The sequence below is a fragment of the Mesocricetus auratus genome, unplaced genomic scaffold (assembly GCF_017639785.1).
Source record: "Mesocricetus auratus isolate SY011 unplaced genomic scaffold, BCM_Maur_2.0 Super-Scaffold_100003, whole genome shotgun sequence".
NCBI lineage: Eukaryota > Metazoa > Chordata > Mammalia > Rodentia > Cricetidae > Mesocricetus > Mesocricetus auratus.
The window spans coordinates 47564735-47591159 of NW_024429188.1; the positions used below are offsets into that span (position 1 = coordinate 47564735).

At 39.3% G+C, this 26425-nt stretch overlaps 2 protein-coding genes across 2 annotated transcripts in view; both read right to left on the reverse strand.

Moving 5' to 3' along the window:
* The window catches only part of Tex11 (testis expressed 11), a 264024-nt gene that overhangs the window by 211394 nt on the left and 26205 nt on the right, over positions 1-26425 (reverse strand). The window contains exon 8 of the mRNA XM_021233615.2: positions 14530-14610. Coding sequence (XP_021089274.1) covers positions 14530-14610 — 81 coding nt within the window. The remainder of the gene's footprint in view (positions 1-14529; positions 14611-26425) is intronic.
* Positions 23657-23839, reverse strand: LOC106022036 (ATP synthase subunit ATP5MPL, mitochondrial-like). Its single transcript, XM_040743931.1, has one exon. It carries the CDS (start codon positions 23837-23839, stop codon positions 23657-23659), a length of 183 nt encoding a protein of 60 aa, XP_040599865.1.

The following is a 26425-nucleotide window of genomic DNA, read 5'->3' on the forward strand; positions in this document are numbered from 1 at the left end:
AAATACAAACATGGCATTACTTTGTCATAAGTGGATATTAGATGTAAAGGAAAAGATAACCAGCCTACATTCTACAACCCCAGAAAAGCTAGGTAAAAAAGAGGACCCTAAACAGCACACACACAGAGGGCTACACTAAGGGGAATCCTGGGCAAAGTGGGAGGGAGGTAAAAGGGAAGGGATGGGGTATGGGAAAATGAGGGTCCAAGATGGCCAAGTTAGGGGAAGGACAGAGAGGGAGAACAATGAAAGAGATATCTTGATAAAGGGAACCATTGCAGGCTTAAGGAGAAACCTGGTGCTATGGAAACTCCCAGGAATCCACAAGGATGACTCCAGCTAAGACTCCTAGCAATAGTGGAGAGGATGTCTGCACTATAATCAGATTAGTAACTACCCTACTTGTCATCATAGAACCTACATCTAGTAACTGATGGAAGCAGATGCAGTGACCCACAGCCAAGCACTGGGTTGAGTTCATAGAGTTCAGTTGAAGAGAGGGAGGAGGGATCACAGGAGCAAGGGGGAGGTCAAGATCATGATGGGGAAAACCACAGAGATAGCTGACCTGAGCTAGTGGAAGCCCAAGGACTATGGACTGACAGCTGGGGAACCTAGATGGGACCAAACTAGGCCCTCTGAATGTGGGTGACAGTTGTGTGGCTTGATGTGTTGGGGGAGGGCCTGGAAGTGGGACCAGGACTTTTCCTGAGTGCATGAACTTGATTTTTGAAGCCCATTCCTTATGGTGGGATATCTTGCTCAGCCTTGATACAGCAGGGGGCAGGGTGCTTGGTCCTGCCTCAATTTGGTATGTCAGTCTTTGTTGACTCCCCCAAGGGAGGCCTTACCCTCTCTGAGGAGTGAATGGGATGGGATAGCAGGAGAAGGGAAGGGAGGGGAACTGGGGTTGATATGTAAAATGAAAAAAAGAATTCAAATACATACCCCTGTAGTATTTCATTAAAATAAATAAATAAAAATAAAAATTGGGTCAAGACCTAATAAATTCTCAAAAGATGAAACAGTAAATGAACATTCTTTGAATGTTCAACATCCTTAATCATCAGAGAAATACAAATAAAAACTACTTTGAGATTTCATCTTACCCCAGTCAGAATGACTAAGACAAAAAAAGATAATAAATGCTGGTGTGGATGTGAGGAAAGGGAAATACTGATTACATGATGGTGGGTGTACAAACTGGTTGCAGCTACTATAGAAAATCAGTACAGTGGTTGCTCAAAATGCTAGAAATAGATCTACCATATCATCCAGCTGTACTACTCTTGGACATAAACCTAAATTAGAACCCTATATCCTACTCTAGAGATACTTGCTCACATCACGTGTAATGTTTTCTATTCATAATAGCCAAGAAATGGAAACAGCCTTGATATCTATGAACTGGTAAGTGGAAAATGAAAATGTGATACAGACAACAAAATCTGATACGTTTACAAAATGGAATATGACTCAGTCGTTAAGAAAAGTAAAATTACATAATTTGCAGTTAAATTGCTAGAGATCGAAACAATCATCCTGGGTGAGGTAACCCAGACCAAGAAAGGCAAACATGTTTTCTCTCATACATGGATGCCAGCTCTGAATAGTTAGATATGTGTTTCATTTAGAATACCTATAGAGGTCAAGGAACTAGTAACAGGCCATAGAGGTGGGGAGGGCTCTGAAAGGAAGAGAGATAGACTGCAGTTACATAAAGGGGAAAGGAAGGGTTAAATGGGGTGGGTGATGGAAGGACAGAATAGAGTAGGGAATATAGGGATGGATAACTTATATAATGGCCTTTAAAAAGGTCATATGAAAACCTACTACTATAGAAGCTTTCCAAAAATATATAAATATACATATACATAAATTTTAATTTTAGGTGAAGCTACCTTTTAATGGTGAGACAAATCCTCTAATAGACACCATATACTACAAATTAAAAAGCCTTTCTTTTGGAGTTGTTGGCCAATGGGATACTATAGACCACCAAATATTATGATTGCCATTGCTCTTGGTTAGCCTCCAGAACTTGATGGTAATGCCCTAGGCCCTATTGTTAAAGATAGCACATGCTTGAATCAAAGAACATGGAGAAATAAGCTGGTACTGACCTGGAAGATTAAACCCTACTGGCTAGCTTTCATAATACTGGAAGGATTGGAGAAAAATCTCATCATCAATCTTACCTGGCTGTGAACCCTGCAAACTACAGTAACAACTAGCATGCAAAATATGTCAACTGGTGCAGCAGTGACCAGATGTTATGGGCATAACTAACCATTGTTTTATTGGAATTAAGGCTAACTCCAAAAATGAAACTCATATGTGGCACTGTTATCAGCGCCTTAGGGGGAGAACTGCTAGCATTACATTGTTAAGTGGACACTGTATTAATTGACTTCTAATGACTTACTTTATACCCATAGATTAGTGCATTTCTCAACCTTCAACAAAGACTATTCTTGCAGTGATGGTGATTAACACAGAAACCCACAATTGATCAACTTGCAGAGAAAAAGAGACAGACTTTACAGTACTCAGCTATACTGTATCCCTTTTTCAGAGGCTTAGGGACTTTTATGAAAGAGAAGGGTAGGAAAAAAAACAGAGGCAGTGGATGAAAAAACAAGGCAGTCACAACAGTTATGTTCTCACACCTGGTGAACTCACAGCAATTATGACAAAATACACAAGACCTACAAGTTCAAGACAGACAAATTCCTATAATGCAGTGGAGGATGGGGGTGAGCATGATATCCTAACATTAGTAAGGAGCTATTAGTAACCATAGCTGCTGTGATACAGAGTCCACTTTCTTTAAGGATGTGAAGCCTGGTAGGTCCACGAGGCTCAAGGACCCCTTAACCAAGAGTGTTAGTATTCAGGCATCTGTACTGGCCTGTCCTTAGGGTTCTGACTGGATACACCCTCAGCTGCCGCCACTAAGAGCACTACCTGTATATATTCACTATGTTCCCTTTAAAAAGGACCCTGCCCACCTCCCATCCATCTCTTCTTCCTTCTCTCCTTCTGTCTATCCCTACCCCTTCCTCTCTCCTGCTGTTCCCATCCCTAGAGGCCGGTCTCCCCACCCCCTCCTTTTCTCCTTTTTATGATCCATTTCCCTAATTTAAAAAAAAACCCTCGGCTTGAAACCTGTCACATGGCATCTTTCTCTCTCCAGCTGCTTTTCTTTCATTACAACAGAGTATTTGGGCAACACAAATTGGACTTGATGGGATTTTTTTCAAGACAGGGTTTCTCTGTGTAACAGCCCTGGTTGTCCTGGAACTGGCTCTGTAGACCAGGCTGGCCTCAAACACACAGAGATCAGCCTGCCTCTGCCTCCTGAGTGCTGAAATTAAATGTGTGCTCCAACACCACCCAGCTTGATGGGATTTTTTAAGAAGAAAGATACAGGGCTAGAGAAAAGGCTCAGTGGTTAAGGGTACTGGCTGCTCTTCCAAAGTACCCAGTTTTGATTTCCAGCACCTACATGGTAGTTAACAACCTCTATAACTCTAGTCCTAGAGACTCCAACACCCTTTTCTACCTTCTGTGGGCACCAGGAATACATGTGGTATCCAGATATACATGCAATCAAAACATCCATACATATATTTTTTTTTAAAAAAAGGTTCTTATAATGTAGCTCTGGCTGTTCTGGAACTCACTTTGTAGACCAGGATGGCCTCAAACTCATAGAAATTCACCTGACTCCCAAGTGCTAGGATTTAAGGTGTGTACTATTCACTATGCCTAACTCACATAAAATAAATTTTAGAAAGTTTTGAAGATAGAAACGTGGGTGGGTAAGGAGGTAGGAGTAGGTATGAGAGGAGTTGGGGGAATAAATATGATCAAAATATAAATTCTGAAAGAATTAATGAAATATCTTTTTTAAAAATCTGATCACTTACCTAGCAAAATGATAAACAAAAATATTGCTTGGGGTTGTTAAATCCAGTAAAAGTGTTAGAATAGGAAATAAACTCAAAGGCAAAATAAAATTCTCAAAAAATTCTAAATTTTGAAAAATATACAAAGAACTATCCAGCTATAAGGCTTCCTTGTAAATAGTTTAATGGCCCCTTTAAGTTTCTTTTACATAAATTACCATTGAGACAAAAGCAGCAGCAAGTATATGAATTAAGCCATAGGGAAATACTGTTATGAATATTCAATCAATTCATCCATTCAATCAATATATCAGTAGGGATATATCCATAGCATGTTTTTATAGATGTTTCAACTCTCAAAATATTGGGAAATGACATGCAAATCTGTTTTATAATTCTATTAATTTATCTAAATAACCCCTAAGTATTTAAAGAAATCATCTACCTAGAATTCTACCCATTAAAAAAGGAATTCTTTGTAAGTTTACCAGAACAAGACTTCAAGAGCAGAGCCCCAATTAAGAATGTAAGATCTGAGGCAAGTTATTCATGAATAATGTGTAAAGCCTCAGCTTTCTTTTTAAAAAGTTTCCCTTTGAATGGCACTACATTCAAAAAGTAGAAATTCAATATGCATGACTAAGCACACAAAATCTACTGTATATCTGAATTTAAAATAAATAGTCTTGTTAATCTTGCTAATATGTGTTTGAAAGGAGTCTATTGGTATTTAAATGTATTCTTGACACTGCAGCAAAAACAGTTTAATTCATTACATGCTCCAGATCCCATAGGTTCACACAAGGCCATCCCAATTATGTAGCTCTCCAACTTACTGCACAGAGGCCTACAACTTAACTGGTTCAGAGGAAAATGTAAAACAAAATTCAGATGAACTAAGACTTTAACCAATTTTTCAGTATTTTCTGTTTCTGCTCTCACTATTCCTACAAATCTATTTACACTAAAGACTGCTTCTTAGAGGGGAAAAATAACAAAGTACTAAACATAACAAATATATAAAAGGCTAAAAAGCTTTGAAGGTATTTGTAGCATTTTTTAATATAGTGACCCAAAATTACCAACACTACTTCATTGGCTCATTCATTTATATATTCAATAACAATGATTTACTAAGAATAGTAGGCATTATTCTAGAAATTAATTACACATCAATGAGAAAAATTGATAGAAACTCCTATCTTCATGAAACATTTCTAATGTGATGTGAAATAAGAAGATTCATAAGTCAGGGATGGTGATGCCTCCTGAAGTTCCTTTGTTGAACAGGGTTGTTTTGGCTATCCTGGGTCTCTTGTTTTTCCATATAAAGTTGAAGATTGTCCTTTCGAAGTCTGTGAAAAATTGTGCTGGAATTTTGATAAGGATTGCATTGAATCTGTAGATTGCTTTTGGTAAGACTGCCATTTTTACTATGTTGATCCTATCTATCCAAGAGCATGGGAGATCTTTCCATTTTCTGGTATCTTCTTTAATTTCTTTCTTTAAAGACTCAAAGTTCTTATTATACAGGTCTTTCACCTGTTTGGTTACCATTACCCCAAGATGTTTTATGCTTTTTGTGGCTATTGTAAAGGGTGATGTTTCTCTGATTTCTTTCACATCCCCTTTATGTCTATATATAGTAGGGCTACTGATTTCTTTAAGTTAATTTTGTATCCTGGCACTTCACTGAAGGTGTTAATCAGCTGTAGGAGCTCCCTGGTAAAATTTATCCCGATAAATTTATCCCGGTAAAATTTATTCAAGCTCTACTATAGAGCTATAGTCCTGAAAACATATTGGTATTAGCACAAAAACATACAGGTAGGCCAGTGGAATCGAATCGAAGACCCTGATATCAACCCACACACCTTTGAACACCTGATCTTTGACAAAGAAGCTAAAATTACACAATGGAAAAAAGAAAGCATCTTCAACAAATGGTGCTGGAGTAACTGGATGCTGGCATGTAAAAGACAGCAGATAGATCCATATCTATCACCATGCACAAAACTTAAGTCCAATGGATCAAAGATCTCAGCATCAATTCAGCCACACTGAACCTCTTCATAAGAAAAAGTGGGAACTACCCTTGAAAGAATTGGTACTGGAGACTGCTTCCTGAACATAACAATAGTAGCACAGACACTGAGATTGACAATTAATAAATGGGACCTCCTGAAACTGAGAAGCTTCTAAGGCAAAGGACACAGTCAACAAGACAAAACGACAGTCCACAGAATGGGAAGATATTCACAAAGCCCACGTCTGACATAGGGCTCATCTCCAAAATTTACAAAGAACTCAAGAAGCAAGTCTCCAAAACGCCAAAGGATCCGATCAAAACGTGGGGTACAGAACTAAATGGAGAATTCTCAGTAGAGGAGTCTAAAATGACTGAGAGACTCTTGAGAAGGTGCTCAACATCCTTAGTCATCAGGGAAATGCAAATCAGAATAACTCTGATATACCATCTCACTCCTGTCAGAATGGCTAAAATCAAAACCACTAATGACAATTTATGCTGGAGAGGATGTGGAGAGAGGGGAACACTCCTCCACTGCTGGTGGGAACACCAACTTGTGCAGCCACTGTGGAGATCATTATGGAGATTCCTCAGAAAAATGGGAATCAGTGTACCACAAGATCCAGCAATTCCACTCTTAGGCATACACCCAAAAGATGCTCATTCATACAACAAGGACATCTATTCCACTATGTTCATCGCAGCATTATTTGTAATAGCCAGAACCTGGAAGCAACCTAGATGCCCCTCAACTGAAGAGTAGATAGAGAAAATGTGGTACATTCACACAATGGAGTACTATTCAGCAGGAAAAAAAAAACAATGGAACTATTCCCAAACTCAAAGGTGGAATGCGGCCTACACTTTAATTCAAGAAGGATTACTGACATTTTAACACAAATAAAAACTAAGGAAGCTATGGGACAAGCCAACACTAGGGTTAATGATCTATGGAAATTTTCTATTATGGGAAATAATAGATGAAACATGAAAACTAAGACACTATACCTTAAGAGCCTATGTTTCCTGATTAAATAAGTCACCAAGGTACACAATAATATAAACAGGATTTTAAAAATATTAAGTAACACTCTTTTATTTTGTCATTGAAAAGTATATGGACAATATTACAAAATTACTCCTATTTAATTCTCACTTCCCTTTCTGATTATAAAATAAGTAATAACATTTGGTTATGCCCAGAAAATCTGTAAAATCCTGATTTCTCATAAATTTGACCTCTTGTCTCCATTGCTATCACTAAAACATTTGGTACATGGAGAAAGGATGATTTTGTTAAGAAGTAATTGAAAATGATACATATAGTTATGATTTCTCACATTATATGACAATCCATTTACTTCTCCAAACTGAAATCTGGTCTAATAGCAATAAAAAAGAACAAATAAAATAATTATTAACAGATAAGTGCTATAAAGATGTAGATATTAAACATCAATCTTTCCTAGTATTAAAACAAGTCATTCCGCATGAAGTTATAACTATGAAATAAAATTGGCCAAAAGAAAATATATCATTAAATGTAAAGAAAAACCTATGCCAGGCATAGTGGCACATGCCTTTAATCCCAGCACTCAGAAGTCAGAGACAAAGACAGATGGATCTCTGTGAGTTTGAGGCCAACCTGATCAACATAATGAATTCCGGGACAACCAGATCTACAGAGAAAACCTATATCAAAACAAGGTAATGAAAAACCTATTCCTTTGTATGCTAATTTCAAAATAAATGAAACATCACTCAATGACACATATGAAAATTCTATAACAAAATCCATTATTTTATTTGCTAGCTTTCAACATTCATTATTTTTTAAAAGATAATTATTTCAAAGACTACAAGCATCAAATTAATACTTAACAGAGTACAAATGACAGAAAGGAAAAACTTACTATATATTCAATCTGATTAAGAAGCATGGTGACACAAAGAAAAGATTATTTGGTTGGTTAAAATGCCTGCTTTACACCAGCGGTGGTGGCGCACGCCTTTAATCCCAGCACTCGGGAGGCAGAGGCAGGTGGATCTCTGTGAGTTTGAGGCTGGGCTGGACCAACAGCCTCCAAAACAATACAGAGAAACCCTGTCTCGTAAAACCAAAAAAAAAAATTTTTAAATGCCTGCTTTACCTCTTTATATATATATATGTGTATATATATTTCACACAGCATCCCAAATAGCTCAGTCTGTCCTCAAGTTCATTGAATAGCCAAGGATGATCTTGAATTTTTTATCTTATTGCCTCAACTCCTCTACTGTTGATTGGCATGCAGTGCCATGTCTAGTTTATGTGATGCTAAGATGAAACCCACAACTTTCTGCATGCTTGGTAATCATTCCACCAGTTGAATTACATTATCAACCCCATACTTAGTTCTTTTTAAAAGGATATATTTATTTATTTGTGAGTATGAATGCATATGTGTATGCACGTGTATATGAAAAATGACCCATTTGTACACATGGACAGAGGCCAGAACAAGGATATCAGATGTACTCCTCTAACACCATTCATTCATCCCTTTTTGAGACTAGATCTCGTCAACTAGGTTAAAAGTCAGCAAGCCCTAGCAATTATCCTTGGAGCTGGGGTTACAGGCATTTATGAACATCATTCTTTGCCAGCAAACACACTATAGCAAAAACAACACAATGAAAATAGATTTGCAAGTCTACAACATACCTGTCATACAGAAAAGGAATTACTAAAGCTCTAGGAACTTCCAGTTTTCCCCTTCCTTTTCTTGCCTTATCCTATTTGTATGCATGTACATGTATGCTATGGTATATGTATTCATGTACAGGCATACATATGGTAGCCAGAGCTGACGCTGGATATCTTTGTCACTTGCTTTCCATCTTATTATTTTGAATCAGGGTCTTTTGCTGAAGCTGGAGTTCACCAATTTGCTAGACTAGCTGGCAGTAAGCTCCAGAGATCGGTTTGTGTCTAGGGATTTATCTGTGTCAACAACTTTATAACATCCAATGTCAGGATTACAAATGTGTGTCCCCAAACCAGGCCTTTATGATGGCAATGGTAATACAAACTCATGGTCCTCATTTCTATGCAGCAAGCACATTACTCCTGAATACCTCCCCAGGCCAATCATTAATTTTTCTGTCTCACATTTCTAATGTATTTTCCCCTTGATTTTGTTATCTTTTAAACATTAACAGATCATGCATTTTATTTTTTCAATTATATTAAAAAATGCTAGATTATTCATTTAATACCTTATTGAATTATTATATTAAAAAAACTAAACAGGTGCTGATTGACTAGCTTGAAGACACTTGTTTTGTATTTTTCTCTTATTCAGTTTTCTCTAATCCTAAAATATTCCAATAATTGTTTTTCATAGAATTCTAAGATGCAAGTATATATGTATATATCCAACTTCCTAGATATTTTCTCTCTGCCTCTAAATAATAATACAGCATTAGTTTCTGCTGCAAACCCCTTGCAATGAGATACAGGAAGGATGTCTCAGGCAACTTAGGCAAAGAAAAAGAATAGGTTTAAGTCAGTAATTAATTTTAAATGAACTGTTAGTTCTATTAACTCCTCTCCAACCTTTATCCTATCATTTCCTTTCATTGTAGATTTCCTGCCTTGTATTTTCAAGTCCCTTATCTAAGCTTTAAGCCCAACAAAAACTACACCCTCTAAATAACTGCACTAAACCTTAAAATTAAAAGTATAGTTCTATCACATACCCCCCAATAAAATACAAACTTTTTATTTTTGGTTTTTCGAGACACGGCTTCTCTGTGGCTTTGGAGGCTGTCCTGGAACTAGGTAGCCCAGGTACACCAGTCTGGCCTCAAACTCACAGAGATCTGCCTGCCTCTGCCTCCTGAGTGCTGGGATTAAAGGCATGTGCCACCAATGCCCGACTAAAACACAAACTCTTAATTCTGAACTTGCAACTATTTATTAGTAGCTTCATCCTAATAAAGTCATAACTACTCTATTACATGTCATGCTGGGTACTCTAATCAATCAGATATTCTCTTTGTTTTGTTTACCTTTACCACATCTAACACTGCACAAGTTGGTTTTCCTTGCCCCGATACTACTTATCTTCTTTCATATTGTTGGATATACAATTCAATACCCATTTACTTTGCAAAGAATACTAAAACAAGTTTCTGTGTTTATAATCTGAAAGACAGCAACAGGGCCAAAAGGGACAGTAAAACCCATGTAAATGTAAACAATTCAAGAATATATACAATTATTAAAATTAACAAGAGGGCTAGTGATGTTGCTCACTTACAAGAATGCTTGCCTAGCATACATAAAGCCCTGGGTTCAACGCCTAATACTACATAAACTGGACTTGGTGGCACACACCTGTAATCCCAGATCCCAGGAGGTAGAGATAGGAGAATCAGAAGTTCAAGGCAACCCTTGTCTACAGCAGACATTATCTCAAAAACCATAAAAGTAATAGGGTTCAGAAAAGGTTCTGGATACTAAACAAGCATTGAAAGACATCCACGTTCTTTTATCTTTCAGTTTGTGAATTGAAATGTAAGCTAGACAGTTGTTCTCCAACTGAACTATATCCCCAAAAGATTCTTTCTATTTTGAGACACTATCTCACTAAGTTTCCATGGCTGGCCTTGACTTGCAATCCTCCTGACTCAGCCCCCCAAGTATCTGGGATTATGAGCCTGTAGCACCAGGCCCTATCCTTTAAGTTATAATGTTTACAATAGCTACTGAATGTGAGATAACATCATAAATAAATTACAAAAAAACCTAATGAAGGATAATTTAAAAGTTTATACAGTGGTAAAAATGTGTTTTGTAGTATAACATTTGCCTAACATACATAATGCCCTGAGTTTAGCCATTACATTCATCAATATGGTGATTTCGTATCATAAAGATAGTAAATCTATAAATGTTTCTTCAATCAATAACCCAGCAGTTTTTCATCAAACAGAATAAGCTAATTATAATAGAATACATAAAAACAAGGGGTCAAAAACAGCTAAAACAGTAGGTATGGTGGCACATATCTGCAATGGCCATACTTGAAGGGAGGCAGGAAGATAAGCAGTTCAAGGTCATCCTCAAATAAGAAGAGTGTAAGGTCAGCCTGTACTATATGAGAGCCTGTCATAAAATGGAAACAAAGAAGAGATAACATAATTCTTGAGAAGAACAAAACTGGACAATCCAGCCCCTGGGTCCTGGCTCTCCAGGAAGTGTTAGGCTCTCTCTCATAGTATGGGTCTCAAGCCGGATTAGTCATTGATTGGCCACTCCCATACTTTCCGCATTACCTTTACCCCAGCATATCTTGTAGATAGGGAAAATTGTAGGTCAGAGGTAACATGGCTGGGTTGGGGTCCCAGTCTCTCCACTGGAAGTATTGCCTGGTTACAAGAGATGGCCTGTTCAGACTGTATATCTCCCATGATAAGGAGTCTTAGCTGTGGTCACTTACCCTCATTGATTCCTGGGAATTTCCATTGCACTATGTTTCTAACTCATCCCAGAGATGCCCCTGATTCCAGTTGTCTTTCCCAGTACTGTCTCCTTCTATCCTCCCCCCTACCTGATTAATCCACTCACCCCCATTGAGACACCCCCACACACCATCTATCTGTGAGAGACCTAGAATAGAACCAAACATGACTGGATAAAAAAAAGTCAATGATATTATTCCTAATGATATTCTGCTATACTCATAGATCTTTGCCTAGTCCAATTGTCATCAGAGACTTTACCCAGCAACTGACAGAAACAGATGCAGAGACTCACAGCCAACATTAGGCAGAACTCAGGGAATCCTGATGAAGAGGGAGAAAAGGATTATTGGAGCCAGTGAGTCCAAGGACACCACAAGAAAGCACACAAAAACTACTAACTTGGGCTCATAGGGGCTTCCAGAGACTGAACTACCAACCAGAGAGCTTGCCCTCTACACATATGTGACAACCTAGGCCTTCTGCATGTAAGTATAGATTGGTCTACCTGTGAGACTCCTAACAGTGGAAACAGTCTCTGACTCTGTTGCCTGCTTTTGGGACCCTTTCCTCCTACTGGGTTGCCTTGTCCAGCCTTAATAGGAGAGAAGGTGCCTAGTCTTACTGCAACTTGATATGCCATGGCTGGCTAATGTACCTGGGAGGCCTGCCCTTTTCTGAAAAGAAAGGAGGAAGAGTGGATGGGGGAGGGGAGGTGGGGAAGGAACTGAGATGAGAGGAAGGAGGGAGGGGAAAATGTGATTAGGCTAGGAAAAAAATTAATTAATTAATAAAAAAATTTAAGGGAAGACCAAAACTAGATTTTCTCTATCAAAACTGTACTAAATTGAATAGTGTCACCTCAAAATTTATATCTACCTAACACCTATGAACATTTTTTCTGGAACTGGGAGCCTTTGCATTGTAATGAAGAAAAGGTCAGGGAGGGTTAAGTTGGTTCCCAAGTGCAACATGACTTCTGTCTTTGTCAGAAGAGTACCTGGGCCAGAGAGATGGCTCAGTGAGTAAAGACACTTGCTGCTAAGCTTAAGAATCTGAGTTTGAAATTTGCATGGTGGAAGAAGAGCAAATTTTATAGGTCTAAATGCATACTTTTAAAAAATCTGTGAGAGGGCTAGCAAGGTGGCTCAGCAGGTAAAGGTGCTAAGAAGCCTGATGACCTAAGTTCAATACTTGGGAGAGGACCAAATCTTATCAAAGTGTCCTGACAGACACATGAGCACTGTAGCACAAACACATACTACACACACAATATATTTCTTAAATATAAGGACCTAGAGAGACAGCTCAATGGATAAGAATACTTGCTGCTCTTGCAGAGGATCAGCGTTTGGCCCCTAGCACCCATGATGAATGGCTCACAACTTCCTAAAAGTCCAGCTCCATGGAATCTGATGCCCTCTTCTGGCCTGGGTAACCTGCATTCACATACACACAGCATACATGCCAAATTAATCCTACACCTATGGCAAATATTATACTAAATAAGGGTAAACTCAAAAGTATTTCCACTAATAGCAAGAAGAGGGTGCCCACTGCATCTACTCTTACTTTATATAGTGCTTGATGATTACCTAGAGCATTAAGACAAGTCAAAGAAATAAGAGAGAAATAAGAAAGGAAGGGGGCAAACTATTTTTATTTGCAGATGAGATTATTCTATACCTAAGAGACTCTAGACATCACCAGAAAACCCCTATAGCTAATAAGTACTTTTAACAAAGTGGCAAGATACAAAAATCAGTACCCTTCCTGTACAAAAATAGCAAATATGCTGAGAAATAAATCAAGAAAATAGCCTTACTCACAATTGCCTCAAAAATAAAGTGATACCTTATAATAACCCTCAACAGGGAGATTGAAGAAGATAATAAAAATAGAAACATTCCCCTGCTAATGAATCAGAAGAATCGATATTGTGAAAATGGCTATATTAACAAAGATGACAATATGGATTTAGTGTGATCCCAACATCAAGATTCCATTGCTATTCACAGAATAGACTCCAATTTCATTTCATTTCACAGAAATAGAAAAGAGAACCTTATAATTAAAATTAAGACACAATAAACCTTGAACACCCAAAATAATCCCACACAAAAAGAATAATACCAAAACTATCAACATGCCTGATCAAAATTACTACAAGCAACACTATGATAAATCCTGTATGCCACCCAATAGGAAAATATAAAAATAGTATCTCTTCTTTGATTGACACCAAATTCAAGATCAAGTCACATTCTAAAAACTGTCAAGGTCATGAGTGTTAAAGCAAGATGAAGAATTATTCCAGATAGGAGCAGCCTAGAGACTATCATCATAGATTAAATCTTTTTATCTATATAGGTCATAGCTGGAAAAGTTGAATCTGAACTCCTGGGATAAAAGATATGTGAGTTGTTTACACTATTTTTGAAACGTTTTGTAAACATGAAGGAAGCTTTAAAAAATTTAAAAGAGTATCTCGCACCTTATCTGCAATAAATAAATTCAGTTCTACATTAATGAAAATATTTAAAGGAAGTTAATAATTTACTTAACCACTAACACATTCTCCCTAACATCCAACTCTATCTTTGTTATTATCCCTCTGAAGGAGTGAAGCCTGAAAAGGCATAAACAATGAAGGAAAAGCTGGCCAGTTGGAGAAAGCACAGCAGGAAAGAGAAAGAAGAAAAGCAAAAGGCTATATTTGGAAATTTTGACGAGACCCAGTAAAGAAAGCAGTCTTTATCCTGTTGAATCTCTCATACCTACAAATCCTGGTATAGAAAAATATTAGGACAGTGACATAATCAACTGCATTTAACCTCATCATCAGGGAAATAAACTCATTTTTCTTCTTCGATTATATGAGCAAAGAAACTAAGAACTAACTGGTACCATCTTTTTGAATGTCCTTTCTGATAAAGAACAAGGGAAGCAAATTGTTTTAAAGATCAGCTAAAACAGGAGAACTGATCTCAAATAGAATCTCCAAAAGCACTGATAATTCTTTGTGGACTTGATACAGCACATTTTAAACTCTTGGAGAATAAGTGCAGAACTTTCACTTACCATTTCAGGAAGCCTCATCAGCATATCTTTACAACGTAGTGCACATATAGATGCTTTCTGGAAATCCCCTTGAGCAACAGCCTAAGAAAGAGGGTATCAATAATTGGTTACAATTAAATGACAAGATAATTGTCTCACTGTCTTATTTATTTTATATTCATTTGTGAGCGCATGTAGCATGAGCGCATGCATGCACACACACACACACACACACACACACACACACACACACACACACACTCAGGCTTGTGTAGGACTCACTATGTAGCCCAGACTAGCCTCCAAATCACAGTAACCCTCCTGCATCAGCACCCCCCCAATGCTGTGAGTATACCTGTGAGTCACCACATAGGGCTTAAAATAATGTCATAAATCACTTTCTAAGGGAGAAAACCCCCACATTTGCTGTTTTCCTCTCCTTATGTAAAGTCAAATATTCTTGTGCTTTGATTTTGGGGGGACTTAACTCAGTGCTGGAGCCCAGGCAAATATTTAGATTCCATCTCCAACACCAAAAAAAGCAAAATACCCATTTCACTCTAGTTTTCTCCTCCATCAACCTGACAAATATAAATCTTGATATCTTTCTGAATAACTACTCCTCTAAGGTTTTTCACAGTAGAATGTTTTAAAAGGAAAATAAATTAAGACAAAAATACCAATAAACTAAATCTCACTTATAGAAATTAAAATAATAATCTCATCTATATTGTAAATATTCAGTTAATACTTGCCAAGGAAATCTAATAATTAAAGAGAAACACTTCATACTAGGATGTTGCTTTCTATTATTATAACATACAAAACAATACGAGACTAATGTTAAAATAAACTATAAAATTTTTATCATTACTCATATTTTATTCTACAGGTATTGTAATACATGTTATTATAGTTTTAATAGAAATATGAATGAAATTGCACAGTAAAATAAAAGATGTATAGTTAACTATGTTGTAACAAGACTGTGGGGAAGACTGGATACGTATCTCAGAAGTAGAACACTTGCTCAGCATGTATAATACCCTGGGATTGAAAAAAGATTGTGAATTTTTCTCAGAAGGTAAGGATCATAAGATATACTTTTTAAATTGTAAAGAAAATCCAGTATGCTTCAAACTCACAAGATAGAGAATTCAAACAAAAGCAAGTCTTAAAGAAGAGTCGGGGCTGGGGATGTAGCTTAATGGTACAGCACCTTCCAAAGACATCAAGGCCCTGTGCTCCATTTATAGCATCACCATTCCCAAATAAAACAGACACTAAGACAGTTATAGAGACAAAGAGATAAGAGTTGGCATGCCATATACATTGATCTAGTGGGTGTCAGAAAGTGATATAACCAGGTTTTGCCACTTTGAAACTAACTCATTACATCTAAGATGATGTAGTGAAAAAATTATGTATGGGCTTTTGCTCAGTGAACTTAAAAAAAGTCATAAGCTCTTTGGGTTTCAATTTTCCTAACAATAAAATACGGGCAGTAATATCTAACATATAGACTTGATCTTATGAATATCAAATGAGGTCACTGAAGTGAAAGCATGTAACTACATAACACAACATACAATATTGTGAACACAGAAGCTGAAAGTATAGCTCAGTGGTAGAAGAGCTCTAATATGGCCTAGGTTTAATTAACACAGAAAGAAAGAGAAGGGGAGGGAGAGGAGAGGAAGGGATCAGGAGAGAAGAAAAGAACATTTTTGGCAGCAAAACTTCCATCAGTGTCAAGAATTCAGAGAAAAGTTACTTTTTCCTATACAGTATTTAGTGATGATAAAGAAAAAGAAACTTCTCCGAAATCATATCATGGTGAATCAATAAAATACTATAAATTATCCTAATAGATCAAGAATCTCAGATTTAGAAGAATTCTAAGGTTGAATTTGAACTGTTGCTCCATCATTGACTTCACTGTCACTATGAGAAAGGCTTGGAGGATGAGTTACTCAGGAGAGTCATCCTCATGAAGAAACAGGTGGGGAATCAAGGTCTACTCCATTTCTGCACAGCACTGTCTGTCTTTGATAAAAATAATATGAAAATTGTCATAGAATTGATTTTCCCTTTATCTCTGTGTTTTTACTGTATCCTGAATCTGAGTTATAACATTGGAATTGCTTTAGAAGCCCATAATATGGAATCCTAAATTCACATTAATTTGTCAGTATTTTATTTTTCTATGTAAGGAAAGGTTTAGCCAAGTATCTACATATGCATTTCTTTGCGTGTATGTGCTAGGCTGTGGTATGTACATGTGCATGTGCATATATGTGTAAATGTGTGTAGCGGCCAGAGATAGACACTGGATATCTTCCTCCACCTTTTTAATTTAAAATTTTTATCATCAGCAGCATATAGTATAATAATGATAATGACTGTGATAATCATTATTATTTTTATATGTGCTTTACCTACATGTATATCTGTACACCACATACTTGCTCGATGCCTGCGGAGGCCTGAAGAAGCCATTGGATCCTTTGGAATTGGTGTTACGGAGGGTTGTCAGCTGCCATATGGGTGCTAGGAATTGAACCTGGGTCCTCTGCGAGAGTAACAAGTGCTACTCTTAGCTGTAAAATGATCCCTCCAGCTCCAGTACTTTTACTTTTTAAGATGCGGCCTTTCACTAAACCTGGAGCTGGTTACTTCAGTTCTGCTGGCCAATCAGCTTCAGTAATTCACTTGTTACATAAGGATTAAATGTTGGAAAGACCATTACACAATAGACAACTAAGTGATGATGACAATATAATCAATCTAAATACAGTAAATTATACCAAATTGATCCAGAGAAAATATATGCTGCCAACTGGACCCTCTTTGCAGATAAGCAAACAAGAATGTTATAGCTATCAGTATTATGTGGCCACTCAGTCAAAATTAATTTATTTTATACGTATACATTTAGTACATTTCCCATAAAGGTAGAACATTTTGTGATTTCAGGTCTTCCATAACATGCTATTATTACACCTGCCCCCTCCGGAAGATTCACTTCTTAACTGAGGTACATTTTATCCTGTAATTTTCTACAATTTAAAAAGTATATTTTATGCCAGGCATTGGTGGCTCACACCTTTAATCCCAGCATTCGAGAGGCAGAGGCAGGCCGATCTCTGTGAGTTCGAGACCAGCCTAGTCTACAGAGCAAGTTCCAGGACAGCTTCCAAAGCCACAGAGAAATCCTGTCTCAAAAAAACAAAAAAAAAGATGTTCCTTTCCTTCTGAGAAAAATTCACAATCTTTTTCTTCAATCCCAGGGCAACATGTATGCTGGGCAAGTGTTCCACCAATGAGCTATATAGTCAGTCTCCCCACAATCTTAATTATGACATATTGTTAACTACTCATTTTTTGTTGTACTATGTAATTTCCCCCTTAAAAGCAATTGCCCTGTTGTCTATGGATTTGTATTCTCCACAAGTTTCTGTAACACAGATACTACATATTAAACTTACTGATGTTTTTTATCACTAGAGCACAGAGCAGCAACTCATATAGTAAGCACCAATTCATCACTCTAATATGCATCTGACCACATTAATTTTCCTCTTTTAATATAGATTTATTATTAGCACATATGTAGTGGGGAGTCTGTGAGTGTGCATATGTGACAGTGCTTGTACGAAGGTCAGAGGACAAGTTTATGAAGTCAGTTCTCTCCTCCCCTTATGTGGGTTCTAGGTATGGAACTCACATTACCAGGCTTACACAGTAAGCACATTTATCCACTAAGACATCTTGCTGCTCCCCTAGATTAATTTTCATCTCCTTCTAATCTGTAGCTCTCTTCTTTACCCACCTCCTCCAATCTGCTTCTCCCTGACTTTTGACAGTTTACTTATAAGAATTTCATTTATATTCTATTTTGAAATAAAATAACTTTTCATTAAATGGGAATCATTCTACCCCAGGATTCAGCAATTCTACTCTTAGGCATAAACCCAAAGAATGCACATTCATACCACAAGGACATCTGTTCATTTATGTTCACAGCAGCATCATTTGTAATAGCCAGAAGCTGGAAGCAACCTAGATGCCCCTCGACTGAAAAGTGGATAGAGAAAATGTGGTACATTTACACAATGGAGTACTACTAAGTGGAAAAAAACAATGGCATCTTGAAATTCACAGGAAAATGGATGGAACTAGAAGAAACCATCCAGAGTGAGGTAACTCAGACTCAAAAAGAAAAACATGGTGTGTACTCACTCATAAGTGGATATTAGACATAGAGCAAAAGGTAGCCAGCCTACAGTCCACAGCCCCAGAGAAACTAGGAAACAAGGAGAACCCTAAGAGAGACATATATAGAACTCCCAGGAGAGGAAAGGGACAAGATCTTCCAAGTAAAACGGGACCACACAGGAGGGGGGGGGGACAGGGGAAAAAGAGATACCTTAATAGAGGGAGCCATTATGGGCTTAATGAAAACCTGGCACTAGGGAAATCTCCAGGGATCCACAAGGATGACCCCAACTAACAATCTAAGCAATGGTGGTGGAGATGCTACTTTAAATACTCTTTCCCTATAATGAGATTGATGACTACCTTAAATGTCATCATAGAGCTTGCATCCAGTAGCTGATGGAAGCAAAAGCAGAGATTCACGGCTAAGCACTGAGCTGAACTCCTGGACTCCAGTTGCAGAGAGGGAGGAGTGACGAGCAAAGGGGTCAAGACCATGCTGGGAAAACCCACAGAAACAGATGACCGGAGCAAGTGGGAGCTCATGGACCCCAGACTGACAGCTGGGAAACCAACATAGGACCAAACTAGGCCGCCTGAACGTGGGTGTCAGTTGGGGGGCTTGGGAAGTCTATGGGGCCTCTGGCAGTGGAACCAGCATTTATCCCTAGTGCATGAATGGGCCTTGGGAGGCCATTCCCCATGGAGGGAGACTTCCTCAGCCTAGACACATGGGGGAGGGCCTAGGTCCTACCCCAAATGATATAACAGACTTTGGCGATCCCCCACAAATTTGAAGCAAGGCATTAGGTATGTGGGGGTAAAAATCGGTGTGGCTATAGAAGAGGTAAGTGACATGCACAGTACAAAAGAACAACAATTATAACTAGATGGTAGCCAGAAAAATGAATTTTATATCTGAAACAAAACCATAAAGCACTCGACAATATAGTAAAGAAGTGGGGTTTTTAGCAAAAAAGAAAATGAAAGCCTTGAAGAGCTCCATAGGCACACAATCTGGCAATCTGCAAAATTACAGTTCAAGCTAAATGATCTGTAATTAGGCAACAAGCAGAATGACAAGGGACTCCCTGTACTTTCTAGCTTACTCACTGATGCTGCAGTAGGGACTCATCTAAGAGGAGTCTCACATGTCTCTAACAGAAGAGCAGAATCCCCTATCGTTCTCTATCTCCTACCAGAAAATGCACCCTGCTCTCCACTGAGTAAGCGAATAACCACCTAGAGAATCAGTGCGGGCCCAGAAAACAGGTTGTGACTTAGATGAAGACTTGTGGGGGTGGGGTTCAGATGAAGACTTGAGGGTGTGGGGTTCAGATCTACTTGGACAGGAACTGTAGGCCATCTAAAAGAAAGAAACCAAAGGCAAATAGCATTTGGTAATCGCAGTCCTGCTGCAACTGAGTAGGGCAGGAAGAAAAAGGCATTGAGATTAGCATATAAAAGAAACCAGCTGGCCTAAAGACTAGAACCCCCCCCCAATCAGGGCTACAGAGCATGCATAAGAAAATGGGGAAACGGTAGGTGCTGTGCAAAATGATTCATATGCTCCTCACCCAGGGCCTTTGTGCTTCTAACTTTTCCAGCTCTCTGGCACACTCCTTATCTCAGAAGTCCTCTCTCAATAAATTGTCTCTACAACTATCTAATTTTTGTCTAATTCTTTTGTTTGGAAACACAAGAACCTGTAAATCTTAACTATATGGGTGACCTCTGGACTGTGACCCATGCCTGACCTCTAGGAAGAGATAAATAACTAGTTTTGTGTGGGTATGAGAAGGCTGGAATTGCTAGAACAAACACTGGCACGATCAAGGTACAGAGGACTACTCAGTACACTACAGCTTGTCCTACAAGTGTGAATTGCTTTCCTCTGACGTTTTCCACACAGGAGAGTACTAAGAACATTAACAGAAATGCAGATGACTCGGGTATTTTCCATACCCACATTCCCATGAGCAGAGATTCTGGTATGAGGGACCATCCAGTTGGTGGGACCAGTGTGAAGGCTGTGGCTGTACTTCCCACATTGGCAAGCCTGGATGGGAAAACTTACTGGCGAGAATTCAGCCCGGAAATGGTCATGGAAACATGCACAGCAGCAGGAAAAGTAAGGTAGGACTCAGCTTATAAACAACCCTTTCTGGGTTATCTTGTTAGGACTTCAGAAAGAAAACTCAGTGGATTCCTGCCAGTAAGTAAACTGCAAAGAACAAGCCTAGGAGGGAAGGTTTATCTTCTATCTCCTCAGGAAGGCTTATAGTCCATTATAGAAAAGGAGGGACAGTGTTGAGAGTAAATCTCAACCATGGCACAGAGCATGAAATAGCAGTCACTAGTCAACAATGAAGATTAACTATTGAAAAGTCCACCCCTGCCGGGTAGTAGTGGTACATACCTTTAATCCCAGCACTCAGCGGGTGGTGGTGGGGGAAACACAGGCTAATCTCTGTGAGTTCCAGGTCAGCCTGGTCTACAGAGCAAGTTCCAGGATAGTCAGGACTATTACACAGAGAAACTCTGACTCAAATAGAAAAAAGCAAAAACAAAAAGAAGTCTACCCCTTGTCACTCTGACAACCAAACCCATCACTTTAAAAACCTAACATTCCATCCCTGGCCTTCAAAGGCTCACATCTATCTCATAATCCTAAATGAATTAATATATTTAGCCCAACTTCAAATATCCCCACAATTTTTAAAACTGCCAACATTACTCAAAAGTCTAATGTATGGTTGGGCATAGTGGCACATGCCACTAATCCAGCACTTGGTAGGTAGAAGCAGGTGAATTTCTGTAAGTTCAAAGTCAGCCTGGTCTACACAGTAAGTCTCAGGTCAGCCAGGGCTGTTACACAGAGAAACCCTGTCTTTAAAAAAAAAGTCTAAAGTGTCTCTGAGATTCAACCTCTTACTTGTGACCAGACTCTATAAGAAAGCAAGGCAAATTACATCTAATATGCAATGTCACAGAATAAGCATTCCTAGAGGAACAGAACCAATAGCATTAATATATAGTAAAGAGTTCGTCAAATTAGTTTATATGATAGGGTCTAGGTAATCTGACAATTGCCTTCATACTGGCTAGATAAAGAACCTAGTAGCTGCTCTGTCCACTAGGCCCAATGCCTCAACACTCCCAGTCTGACACAAAGGCCTGGAGGACTATTGGAAAGCCACTAGTCTTCTTGCCATGTGGGAAGGCAAAAGAATCAGGGCTCTGTTATCATTGAAGAGTGGTAAGAGCAGTTGCTGCAGCAGCACCAGGATGACGGCAGGACAAATGAAGCTGCCAGCACAACTTGAAGGCAAACAGGCAAAAATCAATCTTTTCTTTCTCAGATGTCTTTTTAACTGGACCACCACAGGAAGGCACTACCCTCATTTAGGGCAGATCATCCCATTTCAATTACATTAACCAAGAAACTCCCTCATAGGCATGCCCAGGCTTGCCTGTTGCTTGACTCTGGATCCAGTGAAGTCGACAACCAATATTAATAATCACAGTTCCCTTCAAAAAGTTAGGAACTGGAGTGTGGCAAGGGAAAAAACAAACCAAAACAAAATTGAAAATCAGGGCAAACACCAAATCTCTCAGTTTCATGTTAAGTATCTGGAGCTCATGGGGAAAAACTTTCATTGTTGCCAAAAGTTTACAACCCCATACTCAACTGCATGGCCATATATGGTCACTACTCACATATTAAAAGGCTGGGCTCTAAAAGAACAAGACAAACACAATGTATACACATTTTAAAGGGGTTATTAGATTAGTCTGCATGCCAGAGGCTGGGTGTCCAGTGCTGTCTGTATACAGGAGAGGCAAAGAAGCCAGTAGCTGCTTGGGTGAAGAAGTTGGATACCTCAGCAGTCTCAATTTGATGCTGAAGCCTGGCATTCCCTGTGGTGTCACTGATATTGAGTCCACATTGGAAGGCTAAAAAGCTTGGATTCTGATGTCAGTGGAAGATCTCGGCAGCAGTGATCTACACTCTTGCTCAGGGAGACGGCAAGAAAGCATTTCTTCAGACCTCTTCATATCTGAACTGCCGGTAGACTGTGCTATCCAAATGAAAAGCCAGTCTTCCCCTCTCAGTTACCCTCTCTTCAAATACCCTTAGATAGTCCTAGGAGAGCTGTCTCCTAGGTGAGTGGATTAATTTGCTTTCTGTTGCTGTGATGAAGGCTATGACCTTTATATTTAACTTGGGGAGAAAAGAGTTTCTGTCACCTTACACTTACTTACAAGTCTTTCATGAAGGGAAATTGGGGCAAGAACTCAGGGCAGGAAGCTGGAAGCAAGAACTAAGGCAGAGACTATAGAGAAATGCTGTTTACTGGCTTGTTTCCCACAGCTTCCTCGGTCTGTTTTCTTAAAACTCAGGACCACCTGCTCTGGGGCAGTACTGTCCACAGTATGCTGGATGCTCCCACATCAAACATTAATCAAGAAAATGCCCCCACAGATTTGCCTACAGGCATTCTGATGAAGGAATCTTCTCCATTGAGGTTCTTCTTCCCAGATAACTATAGTTTGTGTCAAGATAAAAAAACTAGTTAGGAAATTTGACCTCATGAAAACTTGATATACCAATACATTATTATTAAATCATAACTTTTCCTTTCTTGTTTATCCCCAAGATCTCATGTTAATCTCACAATATGGAACACAGTATAACTTTAAAATTCTCAGTCTTTAAAATATTCCAGCACTTTAAAAAAAAAGTCCAGTCTCTTTAAAGTATACAGGGGCAACTACACCAATCTTTTTTGCATCTCAAATACATTTATTGAGATCACACCATAAGTGGTACTTGCACAAGTTTACAGCAATGTTCCTTGTTCCCATCTAACACACCTTACTTAACCAGCCAACAGTTAGTTCATCTTTACTGGACTCAAGGAGTGGGTTAATGATGTCCATGAGAAGGTATAGAGTCTTTCAAAGCTTTACTTCTTTTATGAACACTCCTTATTTTATAACTGATGAAGGTCATCAACTCCATTGATACCCAAATGTTCTGGTAAAGCAGAGTAAAATAGGGTTTTATGGGATCCCAGACACTGTTAATAAGGCTTTGAAACAATCTCATCAGGACCAAGGCTGTAGGCTATACTGGACCCCACAACTTAACTGGAAAAAGTCCAAATCTTAAGTTTTGATTGGGGGCAATTTATTTTCTGTTTTGTTTTAGTTTTTGAGGAAGGGTACCCTCAATGCATATCACTGGTTGTCCTGGAACTTAACATATTCAGAGAGCAGGTTAGCCTTGACCTCACAAATCTACCTGCCTCTGCTTCCTAAGTGCTAGGATTAAAGATATGGGACACCAGACCTGGCCTTCAATGTCTCTTTAAAAGTTCAAAATCCCTCAACTGTGGCCTTCTATAAAATCAAAAATAAGTCACATACTTCTTATTCCAAGAGAAAAGAACCAGGCACATTTATAATTAAATCAAAGCAAAAAAAAATCTAACAGCATAAGTAGCTCAGTGTCCAATGTCTGAAACTCAGTCTTCTGGGATCCAAATAGTCTATGAAAGTCCATCTCTCTTGATCACACACACACACACACACACACACACACACACACACACACACACACACGGCTTGTCTCATAGGTTCAGGCTGCCTCTACTTTGTAGGAAAAAGGGACCAGTCAAAGAAACACACCCTGAGCAGAGCCAAAGAAACACACTTTGGCCCTGCAACCAGAACCAAAGAAATGTACCACAACCCTGAAACCAGTGCCAAAGAAACACAATTTGTCCCTGGAATCTTAGTCAGTGAAAGAAATACACCCTGGCCCTAAAATTTGAGCCAAAAGCCCAAAAGGCCCAGAGAAAGAAACACACTTTGGCCCTGAAACCAGAGCCAAATCTGACCCTAATCCTGTGCAGAAAACTAACCAGTCCTTGGATAGGAGCTCTAGCCAATCTGAGCTCAGCATTGAAATCGGACCAATCCCTACCCTGGAAAAAGTTCCTCGCCCCCAAGAATCCCTATATAAACCCTGTGTATGTTCAGATTGGCCGGTGGAGCTGCTTCCTTCCAATAAACCCCTTCAATGAATTTTGGGTGAAGATCTTTTGTGTCAGAGGCAACCCTGGGCAGAGCAGAGCGAGCAGGGCTGTAACACTTTTGCCGGGGAAACCTTCCCGGCAGAGCGGTGTGTAGCTCTGCTGTCTGCTCCCTGCTCCCAGCTCTCTCTCCAGGAGCAGAGCTGAACTGTAGCAACTTCACCAGAGAAACCTCCTGCCGAGCAAAACTGCTATGCTGAGCAAACATCCCCAGCTGGAAGACCCTCTCTTGCTGGAGCAGAGCCAATACACTGGGGAAGCCTTTCCCTGAGGCAAGGCTGTAAGCTGCTAAGATTACTGCAACCTGTGGTAGTCCTTGGCTCCCGAGCTCCAGGATACCTTTCCACCTGAGCTGTATAACACTCAGTATTCTGTGACTCCCCAGCTCCAGGATACCTTTCCACCTGAGCTGTGTAACCCTCAGTATTCTGTGACTCCCGAGCTCCAGGATACCTTTTCATCTGAGCTGTGCAACACTCAGTATTCTGTGACTCCTGAGTGCCAGAATACCTGTCCCATCTGGATCAGCCCAAAACACTTACACACTTCACATCTACTTCTGTCCTTGGTGATCATCCTGCAGTCCTGGCATCTAAAATACACCGGGGTCCTCACTGCAACTGTGTTGCATCTTCACCAATGACCTCTCCTGACCCCTCTTGAGGGACTCCTACTCTGTCACACACAGTGCCAAACCTCAGCTGCTCTCATAAGCCCTTCTGTTGGGGGGAAGTCCTGTGCATTTGTCAATAAAGACTGTCTGGCCAATAGGGAACCTAGATAGGAGGGACTAGGAGTCCAGGAGAACTCTGGGAAGGAGAAACACAAGAGAATCAACATGTAACGCCATGCGGTAGCAGCTCGGAACTATTCTCCGGTAAGAGACATACTTAGATTAACAATTATGGGGTAATTACTTAAAGCAGAGCTAGCCAGTAAGAGACAAGCAAGGCCAACAGCTTCATAATTAATATAGCCTCCTGTGTGTTTATTTGGGACTGATGTGGATCTGGAACCAGGCAGGCGGGAAGGCTCCTCTCAAGGAAAGCTTCTTTTAACACCTTCAATCTGCAAGGTTCATGTAGTCAAAACCAATAACATATGGGAGATTCTTACAAATTAACAAACTTGGTTGCCACATTGAGTTGTATCCCTGATCCTCTCTGGACCACAGCTCTGCATGCTGACCCTGAGAAAATACTTTCTAGAAGATTTCACCTCAATGATGCCTGGTCTCATGGCTGATGTTTCAGTCCCAGATAATGATCATCAATTGTCCCAGTAAATAAAAGGTTTCACTTCAGTGGTACTGAACTCTTTGTAATCACAACTTATTCATCCCTAGATGACCAAAAACCATGGGTTCTTAATTCAAGACGTCACATTAACAGCCCTGATAGAGCCTTTATGGGACTCTCAAGCTTCCCTCTAACACTTCACAAGCCAGGCCTCCATCATAGTCTACACACTGGAGAGACAGAGATCTCAGTAGCTACTGAGTCCAAGAAGCTGAATGCCTTCACAGTCCAATCTGCTGCTAAAAGCTCCCTAGTATTGCTGGGATTGAGTGTATGATGGATGGCTGAAGAGGCAGGTGT